Source organism: Chionomys nivalis, chromosome 16, assembly GCF_950005125.1.
Source record: "Chionomys nivalis chromosome 16, mChiNiv1.1, whole genome shotgun sequence".
Classification (NCBI taxonomy): Eukaryota; Metazoa; Chordata; class Mammalia; order Rodentia; family Cricetidae; genus Chionomys; species Chionomys nivalis.
The window spans coordinates 16,322,152-16,338,368 of NC_080101.1; the positions used below are offsets into that span (position 1 = coordinate 16,322,152).

Here is a 16,217-nt window from a genome sequence, read left to right on the forward strand (position 1 = left end):
AGGGAGCTGCTCTGCCACTAAGCTGCTCACCCCAAGTATTTTTTTCTTTATTCGATTCTGGGAATTAAATTCAGGTCTTGATTGAACTGTACTACTAGCCCCCCTAAAAAGTATGTAATGACTATAGACCACTATTAGATCTTCTGTAGTCATCTGTACACTAGGTTTAATTTTTTTTTTGAACATTGAAAAATTTTTAACTGTGTCTGTGGGTGTTTGCCTTTATGTGTATCTAGGCACCAGAGTGTGCATGTGCTTGCAAAACTCAGAAGAGGGTGTCAGATCTCCTGGGTGTGTTGCCCTGTGGCTGCCAAGAATTGAACCCAGATCCTCTGGGAGAACAGACAGTGCTTTTAGCTGCCGAGCCATCTCTCCAGCCCTAGGACAGTAAACTCAGAATAGTGTTCCACCTCTCACCATCTCTGTCGCTAGTCAAAGCATTTCAATAGGAGAGAGGCTATGTGAGAGAGACCTCGCTGCTAGGAGAATCAAGAAGGGCCCAGGCTTCTCCACCGAGTGGCCAGGGCATCTTCCCCACACAGCAGTGCTGCTGGCACCAGTGACTCAGGTGAACTGATGTCATCTTGCTGGTGTGAGGACTAAGATGCTTCCCAGTACTCCAGCTTCTGTGACCACAGGGGATGTTTCACTGCGAACAGATCAGGTGGAATGCTTTAGGTTTCTCTTCTGTAGTTATTCAAGCTCTTCTCAGATGCTTGGTCACAAACTTTCTTGTCTATTTCCCTGCCCTGATTGTCTTTCACCCTCACCTGCAGCTTCATCATACGGCAATGCAGCTGGCTGCCGACCTGTTAAAATTCCATGCTGATCATCGGGTTTTAAAAGCATTAAAACTCACTGGAGTAGAAGGCAATTTGGAAGCGTTGGCTGAATATGCCTGTAAACTCTCTGAGCAGAAAGAACAGCTTGTTGAGGTGAGTACAGACTCGCTTTTTAAAAAAGCTGTAGTTAGTTCTCAATGCAATAGGAAAATTATGAGAAAATATTAACAGATATGGGTTTTGGCTAGCTAATCCGAGCCTTCTTCTCTCTTTTCTTTGGACTCTGAAAAGTGTAACATGTCTATCCTGTTTCTACAATAGTTTGACCTCTAAATAAAACAATAAAATATGCTGGAACCGCAAAATACATTTTAAATCTTTTCTTTGTTCTCTCGGATTAGACTCTGGGGTAGCGCAGTGAAGTAATGCGGTTTCTGTTTGAATCTGGTGAATTTTCAGCAAGAGAAAGGTGAAGTAAGGATGCTGTGACCAGTGCTTACTAAGAGGTCTGGGCTCAGGGTTGCGAGACAGTATTGGGCAGCTCTAAATGGGGTGCAGTAGGTGCAACAGTGAGGGCGGGGCCAGCCCGAGTTAACAGGGGAGGCAGAGCCTGAAGCTCCTCTGAGAACTCCCTGACAGGCAATAGAGTTTGAACTAGACACACACTTGGCCCAAGGTGACCCAATCAACATGGAAGGGAAGTTCCTTTCCATTGGCCAAATCCAGCTATGGACAACCCAAGGGAGCCTCCCAAGGCAGCAGGCAGGTTTGAGAAGGGAGGGAGTGGATAAGGGAAGACAGGAAAGACCCTGTCCCAACCCAACACTGTGGAGTGTTGTCACCTGCTACTTGCTGTATAATTCTGGTTCATCTTAATTGATAATCTACTTCTTCTACCCATTAAAAATGTTACCATATATCTGCTAGTTTATAAAAGAAAAAAGAAAGAAAAGAAAAAAGGAAAAGAAAAGCACTTAATCATACATGAATTTGTGCAATCTGTCTGCCATTGTATACAAATACAGTCTTTACACTATCATGTTCCCTGCTCAATAATCCTCACAGGTCAAGAAAGTCCCTGATCCTGGCTTTCTCTCCTTTACTTGCCTACATAGCAGCCTGGCAACCTCTAAGGGACATTCTCAAAGTGATTATATTTCCTTTATTTAATACATTTGGTTCTGCTCTATATATTAACCAAATGTTTTTACTGTAGAAAAATTAACTTTAGGATACCTATAACAAACCGTTTAATGAGTTGAACAAATTTAAAACTTCCCTTTTTAAGTCTCATGATGTTCACTAATTTTCTCTAAAGGAGGTTTTCTACTTCTTTACAACCAGTCTACTCAATCCATTGCTATCTCAAAGAAAAAAAGTGTGTGAATCTAACTGATCCTGATGAGATCAGCCCTGAGAGAATGGTCACTTGTGATAACTGACAATTTCACAGCAGGACTCTTGAGGCAGATGCAGCAAATGCATGCACTCTGTTGGACCTTTTAAAGGTTCCCCGTGCTTCTAACATCTCGCGACCACCTTGCTTCGGTCAGATAGGAAGCAGAACAGTACAGTATTCCCTGTTTGCTCCTGCTTTGGCCTTCAGTCATGCACGAATTCATTCTTACGTGTGTAGACTTGGTTTTCTTTACCAGAAGGAAGGGTGCGGAAGGTGAGCTGTAGACACGCTTTCTTGCAGATGTGTCGATTGCTGCGGCATGTGTCTGGCACGGAACCCCTGGAAATAACCTGCGTACATGCTGAAGAGACGTTTCTGGTGACTGGCCAACAGGTATGGAAATGGCAGGTTACTCTTTCTCTTCGTGTGCTGACTGTGTAACGGCCTGTGAGGAGGTGAGCAGGAGGTCTGCACGAGAGAAACAAGGACACTGGGGTTTTGTCGGTAATGTACCGGAACGTGCTGCCATTCCACCGGATCACATTCTCTGCCAAACTGGAAATTGGCTCACGTAACTGAAATGCTAGATTATATCTATTTTAAATGAAGCTGTTTGCGATGCAGGTCTCTATCATACGCTTACAAAGAAAGATATCTGTTGTTGGTTGTTTTTTACTCTCTGGGGGCCACCTCCCAGTTCTCAAATAAATACATGAGACTTATTCCTACTTATGAATGCCCAGCCTTAGCTTGGCTTGTTTCTTGTGAGCTTTTCTAATTTAAATCATCCTGTTTCTCTTTAACTACGTTTTGCCTCTGGGCTTTTTACCTTGTTTTATTCTATATGTCTTTCTTTCCTTTTTACTCTGAGACTGGCTGTGTGGCTGTCCCCTGGTGTCCTCTTCTCCTTTTCTTTCTCCTCCCCCTTTTCTTGAGCCTAGATTTCTCCTCCAATTTATTCTCTCTGCCTGGCAACCCCACTTATCCCTCTTTTCTGCTTAGCTATTAGCCATTCGGCTCTTTATTAGACCAATTGGGTGTTTCAGGCAGGCAAAGAAACACAGCTTCACAGAGTTAAACAAATGCAACATAAAAGAATGCAACTTATCTTTTCATCATTTAACGAATATTCCACAGCATAAATGAATGTAACACAATTTTTTAAACATAATACATCTTAAAATAATATTCCACAACAGAAATCAGGATGTAACAAGCCACATAAATACATTTCAGTTTAATAATTCCTACATTGATTGTAAATGAACAAATCAGGGCCAACTAGATGGCTCAGTGGGTAAAGGCACCTGTCTGCTGGCATCCCCAGGACCACACAGACAGAACCAACCTTGCGGGCTGTCCTCTGACCTCCACATACACATCACCATGTGCATGCACACATAAAATTAATAAGTAAAAAATATGTAAACAAAACCAAACCAGTGTTTGCCTCAGTGTTAGTTTAAAACAAGAGTCCATTTGATGCAGAATGACTATCTCAAGGTACAGATGACACACCATGCTATTAGACTCATAACCAGAATCAGCCATGCCACAAGTCGGCAGTAAAGGACGGTGAGTTTAGAGATTGCACCTGTGTTTCCGGTGCCCCTTTAGATCATTTCTGCTGCTGAAACATTGACACTGCATCCATCCAGCAAAATCGCGAAGGAAAATCTGGACGTATTTTGTGAGGCTTGGGAATCTCAGATTAGCGACTTGGCCACGCTGCTACGAGAGATCAATGACATGTTTGAAGGAAGACGAGGTGAGACACTGTCCACTTGTTGAAATATTTCAGCTTTTATTTATGTATTATTTTAGTGTAACTTAGTGTTTTGTTTTTAATGATAAGCCGTGGGTATAAAAATTGTCATGTTATATAGCCCAGCTATATAAAAGATTTATTTATTTGTTATCTGTATAGTGTTCTGCCTGCATGTGTGTCTGCAGGTCAATAGAAGGCACCAGATGGTTGTGAGCCACCATGTCGTTGCTGGTCTACAGAGTCAGTTCCAGGACAACCAGGACTACATAGAGAAACCCTGTCCCAAACAAACGAACAAACCAAACCAAGAATAAATCGTCCATTGTAAACTGATCTGCAAGCCAGAAAGGTGGCAGAAAGGGCCGGTGAAGTGGACAATGCAGACTGCAATGTCCTCTCTTTCCTATTGTCTACTTCATGCTGCGTGCCATTTCACAGCCCCCACACCTGTGTGCTTTAGTTCATTCTTCTGTCCCGTCCCCGAGCGAGCACACAGCATGAGGTTAGCTGGAGATGATGTGATTTGGTATGTGGAGATGCTGGTCCTGATGAGAGGATTCTGGTTTTGGGAGCAGCAGGCGGGTATAAGTTTCTCTGTGAGTGAGGCTGCCAGGAAATGGAAGTCGGTGCCAGTGACACCTTCTGCTTTCCCTTTTCCCTTTCCTTGGGGGTGAGCTCTGGCATTGTAGGTGCCTTAGAGATGCAGGAGTTGACAGTCTTCATGTTTGCAAGCCCAGTTATGCTGTCATATCTGAATCACATATAATCAGCAGTCTGGATTATCACAACTAATGTTTGTTATTTGAGAAGCTAAATGTGAAAAAATAAAACCGTATCAGTAGAAAAAGTTTTTAAGTGATGTATGTTATTTGTAGGAGAGAAGTGCGACCATCTTTCGCTTCCAAAGCCCATGGTAAGTACAGGAGCCCTGCATGCTTCAATTTCATCTGTGCTCTCTTTGCCTATCGCTAGTCACCTTCCTCAGCAGCAGGGACAAGTGGACAGTGAACATCCACTACACAGTTACTGCTCTGGGTGCAGCCTACATGTGGCCCCTATCTTAATATTTGTGTTCGGCTTTGGGAGTTGAGAGAATAATGGAAACCAAGTGGGAAGTAGCTTGCTGTTCATATGTTTGACTTAGTTTGCAAAGTAATGTTGGAATTATTTTCTGTATATGAAGACATTCGTTGCCACATTTGGTAGTGCACACCGTTAATCCTAGAATTTGGGAGGCAGAGGCAGGCAGGTCTGTGTGAGGTAGAGGACAGCCTGGTCTACACACTGAGTTCCTGGGCTACATCGGAGACCTTATCTCAAAATAATAATGTTTATATGCTTTCTACTTGGGCAAAAATATGCCCATGGGAAAGAAAATAAAGAGGAATAAGTTAGCTGTACAGTGGTCCTAAGATCCCTTTCAGGAATTAAAATTTCTATTTTTTGGCTGATAGCCTTTTAGCATCATGTTACCCATGTAACATTTTGGTGAACTCTATGATTCATTTCTAAATAACATGACATCTATAATTGTGAACATAATGCAAAATATTTAGAAAACAGAGACTATAGGAAAAATATCGGTTATCATGAGGCCTAGTCTTTTGAAGCAATCAAGTGCCCTGATAACCAAACTTTAGAAGGTGGGGGGCAACAAACAAGGAAACCAGCCTGCAGAAACAGTCTCTGAGTGAGAAGACATCATGGTGGCAGATGAGAAAGCGAAAGGCGTAAGACTGTAAGACTACACCCAGCATGAAGTTAGAACCATGTCCCCAGTCAGTCACAAAGAAAGGAGAACTGTCGTGTCTAATACACAAAGCCGGTCAAAACAGACAAATGTACCCGGCCATCAGATGCCCCTTGGTGGTACACTAGGTACTGGTGGGAATGATGCTGAATGATGAACCACACAGGTGAGGAGCTGAAAGTTACCCTGATTGCTGTGTGTTTCTGTTGCCTAAAACTGTCTGGCCCAAATTGGATAATCAAAAAATTAATTGGCTGAATCACTACATCAATGAAAAAGACAGGATGGTCTTCAGACACATACCTAATTAAAAATTTAGGTGGCTATGCAAAGAAAAAGCAATTTTTGAAATTGATTTTATATCATATTTCACTCCCAGCATGTCCCAAACATTATTAGTACTGCTCAACATGGAACTGTGGGAAACTTTCTAGCCTCTTTGTCGTCTTAAATCTTTAGAATCTGGGGTGTATTTTACACATATACCACACCCTAATTCAGGCTGGCTGTGCTGTGGGTAACAGCTGCTACATTAGATAGTACATATTTAACCTTACATAAAAAGAAAATGAAGAGAGGAGAGAATTTCTTAACTATTAATAGTAACAGAGTGATGAACACATGGCGTCAGAAGACAGTGCGGACAGTAACATGATCGGTAATAAGACTTTGGTGTCTGGGGATAGTAATAGCGGGGATGGCTGATGTGGAGATGAGAACGGATGCCAAGCCGGATCCTCAGAGTTTCTGACAGGAGCTGCTGAGATGGCGCAGTGGTTAAGAGTGCATACTGCTCTTACAGAAGGCTTAAGTCTGGTTCTCTGTACCCATGTGGAGTGGCTCACAACCCCCCGAAACTGAAGCCTAACAGTATCAGACATCCTTTTCTGGACTCTTGTGTGCACGTGCATATTGTGCGTTTGCGCGCGCGCGCACACACCCAACCCCCCCCCACACACACACACTCATCATCGGTCAGGCTTGAAATACTTTTGTAAACTGAACAGAAGTAGAAGGAAAATCAAATATAAAACTGCAGAATCACTTTGTGAATTTTTGGAAACTGTTTTTTCTGTGCCTTAATTTATCATCAACACGGTCTGGAACTGTTTTATCTAATTTTCCTGTTTTGACCCACCTTGACTCCAGTAGATGACAAGAGTTAATATCCCACTGTATTAATCAAATGAAGACATGTTGATTGTCTTAAGTGCTGTATGTTGGGGCTTCTATGAAATAGTCTAGGATAATCAAAGACACAGCTGGCCTGAGCATGCACACCTAGATCCCTAGCACTGGGAAGCCTGAGGATCAGGAGTTCCATATCAGCCTGGGCTGTAAGACAGATTCTCAAAGCAAGACAAAACAAACAAAAGACAAAAGCAGCAACAACAAAATAGGAAAAGTGAGAGCTCACACTGTTTCTCACTGAGAAAGTGCTTGCTGCCCATGACCAGGCCCCGGGCTCCATCCCCAGAGCTGAGGGAAATGACAGAAAAAACAGCTCAGACTCTAATGGGTTGAGTGAAAGGAAGATTTTATTGAACTTAGTAGGTTCTACCCCCACCCAACCTTTAGTAATATTGCTTGAAAATATGAATCATTTCCTTAGTTGAATGTAGCACAGCTAACTCTATTTTTAAGAAAATTTTAGCTCCTCTTTTGGAGAGCAAACTTTTGAGTCTTGTGCTATTTATATTTGGGAGTCTTCAGCTTTGTGTAACAAACTGCACTTCCCAATAGTGTCCACTAGGTGACAGGCTTGACTACATTTTTTTTTTTGTTGTTTTTTTTTTTTTTTTTTTTGGTTTTTCAAGACAGGGTTTCTCTGTGGTTTTGGAGCCTGTCCTGGAACTAGCTCTGTAGACCAGGCTGGTCTCGAACTCACAGAGATCCGCCTGCCTCTGCCTCCCGAGTGCTGGGATTAAAGGCGTGCGCCACCACCGCCCGGCTTGACTACATTTTTATTTGTTCATTTTTACACTTGTTTTTCTGGGTGGGGTGGGACATATGTTGTGAGCATATGCCTTGGTAGGTGTGTGCAGGCCCAAAGACAGTGTGAAGGAGTCGGTTTTTCCTTTCCACTGTGTGGGTCTTGGGGACCAGACTTAGGTTGTCAGGTCAGGCAGCAACAAGGGCTTCTGCCCACTGAACTGTGATGCTGGCCCTATGGCCACATTTTAAAGATAGTTTGAGCAGGGCAGTGGTGGTGCATGCCTTTAATCCCAGCACTCGGGAGACAGAGGCAGGTGGATCTCTGGTATCTCTGTGAGTTCGAGGCCAGCCTGGTCTATCTACAAGTGCTAGTTCCAGGACAGGCTCCTAAGCTACAGAGAACCCCTGACTCAAAAAATAAATAAATGAATAAATAAGAAAATAAATAAATAAATAAATGAATAAATAAGAATGTGCTCAGGAGATACACCCAGGAAGTCTTGGTGTTCTTGCCATGAAATTATTTTAAAAAGATGTTTTATTACCTTTTCTGCAATTCCCCTTGACATTAAATACTTCTGCAATTAAATTAGTGAAAAATAAAAACCATCTAACCCAACTAGTTGATATGAGAAAGATAAGGAATAAAGTTTAAATAAAACCTAAAAGCATTGAGAAGGTGCTGAGTTTTCTCCACATATTGCTTTGTGGTCTACTAGACCAAGGAAGAGACAAAAGACCAAGTGAGGCTCAGGAGGAGTCAGTTCTCACAAGCACAGGCTTGTGCTTGCGTGTGTGCACGCATGTGCACAGTAGCACAGTTTCTCTACACAAACTGATGTTCTGTCTTTCTATGCTTGTCTTTAATAGGAAATATCAGAACGTTTGCTTTCAGATGTTAGGAAGATACTGACCTATTTGCTCATGTGTGTGTGTGTGTGTGTGTTTGTATGTGTGTGTATGCATGTGTGTGTATCTGTGTGTATTCTTGCTCATGTTGTATGTATGCTTCTCGTGTGTGTGTGTATACGCATGCGCACATGTATATGAATGTGTATGTTCCTGTGTTTGTGTTTATTCGTGCTCATATGTGTGTGTGTTCAGCTTGTGTATGTTTATATAAATCACTGTGGAACATATCTGAGTAATTTGTCACAGGTGATTTCATCATTGCGAGAAAACCCCAGAGAGTACTTGGCATAACCTTAGGTGGCTGTGACCTTGTTAGTCGTCTTTTTCAGAGAAGGGATCATTCATCACAGGTTGGCCTTGAACTTACTATGTAGCAGAGAATGTTCTTGGATGTCTTGAATTCATATTTTAAAAAAAATCTGTTTTATGTATGTGAGTTTTGTCTGCATGTATGAGTGTGCATCGTATGTGTGCCTGGTGAACAGAGGCCGTAAGAGGGCATTGGGTCCCCTGGAACTGGAGCTGTCCTCCAGGTTCTGAGAACAGACCCAAGATTGTCCACAAGAGCAGCAAGTGCTCTTAACCATTGAGCCATCTTTCCGGAGCCTAGATGGCATAATATTATGGGACCGCCATTGTAAATTGGCCTGTTGCTGATGAAAATGTTGTTCGGTGGCATATGACTTTCTTCCTCTCCTCTCCTGCCCTTGTCTCAGACGTGTGCAGACATGCATGTACAGATGGACCCTAACTTATACATGTTTACTTCACACATGTTGAGTAGAAATTCTGCTTTAAAATTTGATCTTTTCTAAAGTTCGCCCTCAATGCTCTGATCCTCTTCACAGTGCTGGGCAGTGCCAGTGAGGGGCAGCTTCCAGGGAGGGGTATAAGGCTGAAAAGTCACAACCGATGCTCCAGTGTCCTGTGCCCATAGGTCAGCTGCTCAGATGCATTTCTTTCTGGTGACACTGGGGAGGACCGGAGTCTTACATGCATAGCAAGGAAGTGCTCCTACTGTATTGTAGTATTTGTTACTTATAATGGGTTTACCAGTATGTATCCCATTACTAAATTGAGGGGTATTTGTATATATACTTGAAAAGTTTGGTGATGAGAGCTGGGGAGATGGCTTAGTAAACACAGTGGCTGGTGTTATACAGCACCTGAGTTCAACTTCTAGCATCTATATTACATGAGATCTGTACCTTCTTCCAGCCTCCAATGGCACCTGTCATGCACACGGTGCACATACATTCATGCAAGCATAAAGTAAGTGAACAAATTAAAAGTTTTGATCGTTTTTATGCTAGATAGGCACATGAAGATCTACTTGACTGTAGTTGACATCTGGCATATATATATGTAAATACATTGTGAATATCTGTGCTTGCGTGCATGCGTTTGTGTGTGTGTGTGTGTAATTTGGATATGTGTTTTCACTGGACCGATGGCTTTCTCCAGCTATTGGCCATTTTGTTTCTACCGACCCTGTCTGTTCTGGAACTCCTGAGATAACTATGGGAGTGTTGTAATATGAGCGGCAGGGCTGAGTCCCCGGCACCCAGCAACCCACATGGCTAGCTTATGCCCCGAAATAATTACACGGAAACTGTATTCTTTTAATCACTGCCTGGCCCGTTAGTTCCAACCTCTTATTGGCTAGCTCTTACATATTGATCTAACCCATTTCTAATATTCTGTGTAGCACCATGAGCTGGCTTACCAGGAAAGATCTTAACCTGCATCTGTCTGGAGTGGGAGAATCATGGCGACTCCTGACTCAGCTTCTTTCTCCCAGCATTCTGTTCTGTTTACTCCACCCACCTAAGGGCTGGCCTATAAATGGGCCAAGGCAGTTTCTTTATTAAATGAAAATAATTCCTCCATCATGGGAGCTCCTAACGTGTCTCTGAGCAGGAGAAATTCTCACTGTGGGCTGTCATCTCCAAGGAACTTTTGAATAAATATTTTAAAGAAACATTGCAGTAGTTAGCGGTACGGCATATTGTGGTTCTCTGTTCTTGACATGAACAGGTATATATCTCTGAACTAGTCTGGTGATCGGACTGTGATAGGTTTCTTCCCTCCTAGTTCCCAATAGTTATGTGAAAACAAACGTGCTCTTTCTAAAACAGGAGCCCATTGAGCACTGGTCCGTTAAATCCTGAATTTAAAGTGAAACGCCTTGACAACCTGGATTCAGGATTAGCAGCTTTGCTGGCAGTGAGACGAGGGTGTTGGAATTCAGAGAGTGGAAGGCATTATATTATAGTCATAACCAGTAGGAAAGTACTTGCAGAACCTTTAGTCGTTAATTTTAATAGACATTCCACCAGAATCATTCAAATGTTACAATATTTTTATTATAACAGAGAGGCCAGGGAGCTTTCGGGGGCATTATCAGTGGATACTGAGAATATTTTAGGTATTGTCTTGAGGCCCTAAAGACCTCGTAAAAAGAGGAGAGCAACTAGCAGCACAGAAAATAGACTGCCGAACATGCTCGCCTTTTTCCCCGGTCCTGAATTCCCAATTGCTGATTTTCCCCAAGCAGAAGTCACCTAGTAGAAAATTACAAGCATAGTTAACTGCAGTTTAACTACCTTCTGGGAATGTCAAGTTAGGGTCCCTCACAAGTTTGTATGTTTTCCGTTACTGCCATCTTTCCTCACAACTAAATAATATTTTCTAATCTTTTTATTGTCACAGAAGAACAACGCAAACCTGAAATCCTTAAAGCCTGACAAACCCGATTCAGAGGTAAGCTCTTTGGTTGTGTAACAAGACTGTAAGACTACATCAATAGGACAGACCTGTGACTGAATGTGTTTGCAGGAGCAAGCCAAGATAGCAAAGCTGGGGCTGAAACTCGCTTTGCTCACCTCCGATGCTGACTGTGAGCTTGAGAAGTGGGAGGATCAAGAGAATGAGATTGTTCGACACGGCCGGAACATGTCCAGGATGGCCTATTCTCTGTATTTATTTACTAGGTAATGCAGTGACATTTTGATTTGTCTATTTACATATTGGTGTATTCAGGTACTTTTGAGACAGGATCTCACACTACAGCCTGGGCTGGTCTGCAACTTGCCATAATCTTCCTGTCTCAGGCTCCTGAGTGCCGGGACTATAGGCACGAACCACGAATAACTCAATCTTTAAAAACGTGAGCATAGATTGGGGAGTGTGAGGGACAACTCCATGGATGGACAGAGGCTAGCTGTAGCTCTGCCTGCTGGGACAAGAAATAGCAAGGTTCAGGATAACAGAATTCCTGTAGTGCACGAGTGTATAATGCCCGCTCACTTAGGCACGTCTCCATAACAGAATGTTCTCCCTGGGGTCAGAGCACAGGCTACACTTTACTGCAGTGTCTGCGTCTTTCCTCCACCATCTCCTCCATTGCCCTGAGGCCCCGCACTTTACCCCCCTCGTTTAGGTACCCCTTGCAAGCCCACTTGCTAGCCTTCAGCCTGGAGGAAGGAGATTTATAGTTTTCCTGGGCATGCTTCTACCCCTTCCTCAGATTATGGCTTGAAATCATTGTAATCATTTATACAATGTATTAATGATTATTTCTACATAACAATTCCTATTTCTTAATAAACATTGAAGATATTCTAGTAATTTTCAATGCTTTATCAAAATTGTCAGTTCTTTATAACTTTGGATACGATTTTGTGTCATGGCTCCAGTTGGCTCTCGGCATTCAGCAGAGACCAGGAAGGACTTCCTCCACGCATGGCTGTTAGTGCAGGTGTTGCTGCAGGAGGGTGCATCCTCTGATTTGTGCTGAGACCACCATCCTCTAACGCATTCTGTTGCAATCTGCCTTTCCTTTTTTCAGAGTTCTTCATTCTCGGTAGCTTTTAAACTCCTAAATAAAACTGGCCAACACAATTATATGATGATTCTTTTTTTACATTTAGAACTGGGATTTTATATATGCCTCATTGAAGGTGCAGCGAGTTCTGGCCAGGGCTGAAATCTGAATTGAGGTCTGACTGACCTTGGGTCTGCTCTTTTGATTGCATAAGGAATGCATTTTGGTTGAGACACGTTATCAGAATTCATATATTTATTCATGAAAGCAAAATGAAAAGGACAAAGTGCACTAATAAACTGGCCAGTTTTAGTTTTCTTAGCATTATGAAATTAACATACATAATTTTAACTTAGGAATAATTATTTTAAGAAAAACATCACAATATTATCACTGTGTTCACGTTATCCTTGAAAAATTTGAGTTCTGCTAATATATAGAATGCTCTAAAACATAAGTGTTACATAAGCCAACGTCCAGGTAATATTATCCTCTTAATAACTCCTTCTATTGTAGAGGAGAGGGGCCGCTGAAGACATCGCAGGACTTAGTGCACTTCCTAGAGGTATGTTTTATTTTCACAAGTACTCAGAGTGATAAGACCGTGTAGGATAAAATGAGAAAGGTGAGGGGGTAGTTGGGAAGACTTCTCTTAGACAGCCTTTGGGTAGGGGTGTTATCAAAGAGGGGAGGTTGGAAGAGTATGTGGGGTGAGAACAGTTCAGAGGCAGAACAGGTACAATGGCCACGATACTAGATGCACTGAAGACTCGGGAGACCATGTAGATGAAGGGCTGAGGCACAGTGCAAGGGTGGCCATAGCATCTCTGTGGAGCTGTGATGTTCTTTTCTTTCAAGTGTGATGCTAGTGAACCCGCTCAGAGTTGAGAAGCTGTGGCAGGATAGAATGTCTAAAGGGGTTTGGACTCAACCAATGCAGATGTTGGCTGAGGTGGGGAACACCAAGGGAGAACATCAGGTCTAGAGAGTGGAAGTCAAGCATCAGGTTGAGTGCCAAGGCTGATGTTAGGATTGACAGAGTTTTGGAAGCACCAAGAGGCTGTAAGGTGCTTTTACAACCGTGATGTTCAGACAGACAGACAGACACAGAAGAGAAGTTGTGAGAGCTGAGAATGTGGAACAATGGGGGATGCGGGGAAGTGAATCATTCGCTGATTCCCCTTTCATGGCTAGGGGAATATGCAAGGGACTGTTCCCCTTGAGGTCATGTTAGCCAGCAACTGACAGGTATCAAGCTTGTGACTAGGAGGTCAAAGTTCACTCTCTCCGTCCACATTCTTTATCTAGCTTACTATCAGGACTCCTTTTCTTCCTAAATCATTCGGATATGTGCCTTATTACTGTTGGTCGCCAGGTACATTCATTTTCATCCCTTACGGCTGTGGTAGCATTTTAAAAAGATTATTGTTGTGTTTATTTCATGCACATGCAAATGTGTGAACACCCCTGTGCAGGTGTCCTCAGAGGCCAGAAGAGGGTGTCAGATTCCCTGGGGCTGGAATTACAGGTGCTTGTGGGTTGCTCGGTGCTAGGAACTGAATTTGGGTCCTCTTGCCAGCGAGCCATCTCAGCAGCCCCTGTGGTGGGGTTTTACCGTACCTTATGTGTTTTGATTTTAATGTGTCCTGACTATTCCTTGAACTTATCTGGCCTGGGTTTCACTCTTCTCCATAGTTTTGTTCATTTAATTGTAAAATGCAAGGTGAACAGACAAAAGTCTGAAAATTACCATAAAATGTTAACAGTCTGGATTGCCTCTCAGATAGCTATGTGGACTGTGTCGGATTTTAACCTGACCTCATTCCCCAGGACTCCTGACTCTTATACTTGAGGATTCAAAAAGTAATGTATTATTTTTGACAATTTTATACATGAATTTACATTTTCATCTTATTCTTCCCCTGCCCCTCCCTCAGGAACTCCTTTCCTTCTCCTCAGGCCACGCCCTCCCTCCTCTCAGGTCTCTCCTCTCTCTTTTAATGACCCATTGTCTAATTGGGGTTGCTGGCACGTGTACAGGAAAGAGGTTATTTTACTGAATCATGGTCAAGTTACCAGTGGTTACATCCTGAAAAAAAATGACTCCACTCCCTAACTGGAGATCTCAAGAAATGAGCCAGGGATCCCTTCAGAAAGGAATAGAGAATTTGTGTGGTGTGGGTTGCAGGTCGGTGTGGCTTTGCAGAATAACTGGATGTCTTTAGGTACAAAGGAGGCTCTATGGGGATTTTGTCTTTGGTCTGGGAAAATTTCTGATTCCAGCTAAACCCTTGTGTTTCCTGGGGTACAATGAAAAATGTTATAAGTTCTGGGGCTAATTCTTAATGTCTGGGTTAGTTTTCAACTCTGTGAAATAATTGAGAATATTTGTTTACCAACCATCCAGAAGACATTGATCCAAAACAGTGCTGTTTTCCCTCTCTCCCAGGTTTTTGCTGCAGAGGGATTAAAGTTTACATCAAATGTACAGACATTCTCAAAACAGGTAATACATGCCTACCTGTCCAGGGCTAGTGGTCTTACCCCCCACACTGGAAGCATATTGTAACACATAAAAGTACATAAGCTATAGGCCAGGTGCAAATCCAGCGAACATTCTGTTTGCTTACTGTGTTTCTGTTACTCTGTTGTATTGTATACATTTTTGTGGGGATGGATCTAACCAGTGGAAGATCTTGTCTAGTATGCACAAAGTCCTGGGTTCTGTCTACAGAACCACTAAAGAGAAAGCATACCAAATAGTCATGGTTTGTGGAAACTGTACATTACTGTCAAGCAAGCATTGTTTCATGATTTTGTTAATGACATCCTATGAGATTTTGAGTTATTTCTTGTTTTTATATTTTAAGAAAAACAAACACTAAGGGAAAAAAAGAGATATGGGCTGGGGTGGTGTAACACTCAGGAGACCAAGACAGGTGGGCATCTATGCATTTAAAGCCAGCCTGGTATACACAGTGAGTACCAGGTCAGCCAGGGCTACATGTGATATACTATCTAAAAGGGGGAAAAAAATAAAAGTATAAATGATGTTTTGTTGGGGTTGCAATAACTCCTTAAATTATGTTTCAGCTAAAAGATGATGAAAAACTCATGCTTCTCCTGGAAATCAACAAGCTCATTCCTCTATGCCACCAGCTGCAGACAATGACGAAGACATCTTTGCAGAACAGAGTGATCCTGAAGGTAAGGCGAGGGCGGGGACTTGGGGAAACACTGGAGAGCAGTTCACACGTCTCCGTCAGGTTAGCTCCAGCCTCTGTTCTAAAGGGCACAGCAAGTCTGTCTCCTGCTCGTCTGAGAGCAGCTGCTGTGACAGGCCATCACAAGTTAGGTTTCGGGCTGCAGACGAGTTCCTCTACTGCTCCCAGCTGCCTTCGCTGTCTTCATCTCTGCCATAAATGCCTTGGAGTGAGGCCCCTGCCATTTACCTGAGGAGTCTGGGGGAGTATAAAGAATTGCCAAGTAGGGGATGCTCTCTCAGTGTGTGGCGTGTTTTGAGAAGCTCATACATAGCCTGAAGTAGAGCCGTGGCTCTTCCTCCATCTTCCCTGGGTTCCAGGAAACAGGCGTGAGTCCAGGCAGTCGGTGCCACCCATGTTCTGGAGCCGCATGTCACCTCTGGTACCCTAATCTATACCTTTCAAGATCTCTTAGATTTCCATGACAGAGAAACTTCACCACTGTAAAACCAAATAGATGATAGCATTTTTGCAATGCTTTGCCGCCATAGGTTGACAAGTGTATTACAAAGATAAGATCCATGATGGCTCTTGTGGTCCAGCTCCTGTCGCTCTGCTATGAGCTGCTGAAGAAGGTGAGAT

At 42.9% G+C, this 16,217-nt stretch overlaps 1 protein-coding gene across 1 annotated transcript in view; it reads left to right on the forward strand.

The window, feature by feature from the left end:
- Ctnnal1 (catenin alpha like 1) overlaps positions 1-16,217 on the forward strand; it is a 50,321-nt gene that overhangs the window by 32,380 nt on the left and 1,724 nt on the right. Inside the window, exons 9-18 of the mRNA XM_057790494.1 lie at positions 777-935; positions 2,482-2,574; positions 3,799-3,949; positions 4,825-4,862; positions 11,259-11,309; positions 11,385-11,539; positions 12,889-12,937; positions 14,822-14,878; positions 15,466-15,579; positions 16,127-16,210. Of these exons, the coding sequence (XP_057646477.1) occupies positions 777-935; positions 2,482-2,574; positions 3,799-3,949; positions 4,825-4,862; positions 11,259-11,309; positions 11,385-11,539; positions 12,889-12,937; positions 14,822-14,878; positions 15,466-15,579; positions 16,127-16,210 (951 nt within the window). The remainder of the gene's footprint in view (positions 1-776; positions 936-2,481; positions 2,575-3,798; positions 3,950-4,824; positions 4,863-11,258; positions 11,310-11,384; positions 11,540-12,888; positions 12,938-14,821; positions 14,879-15,465; positions 15,580-16,126; positions 16,211-16,217) is intronic.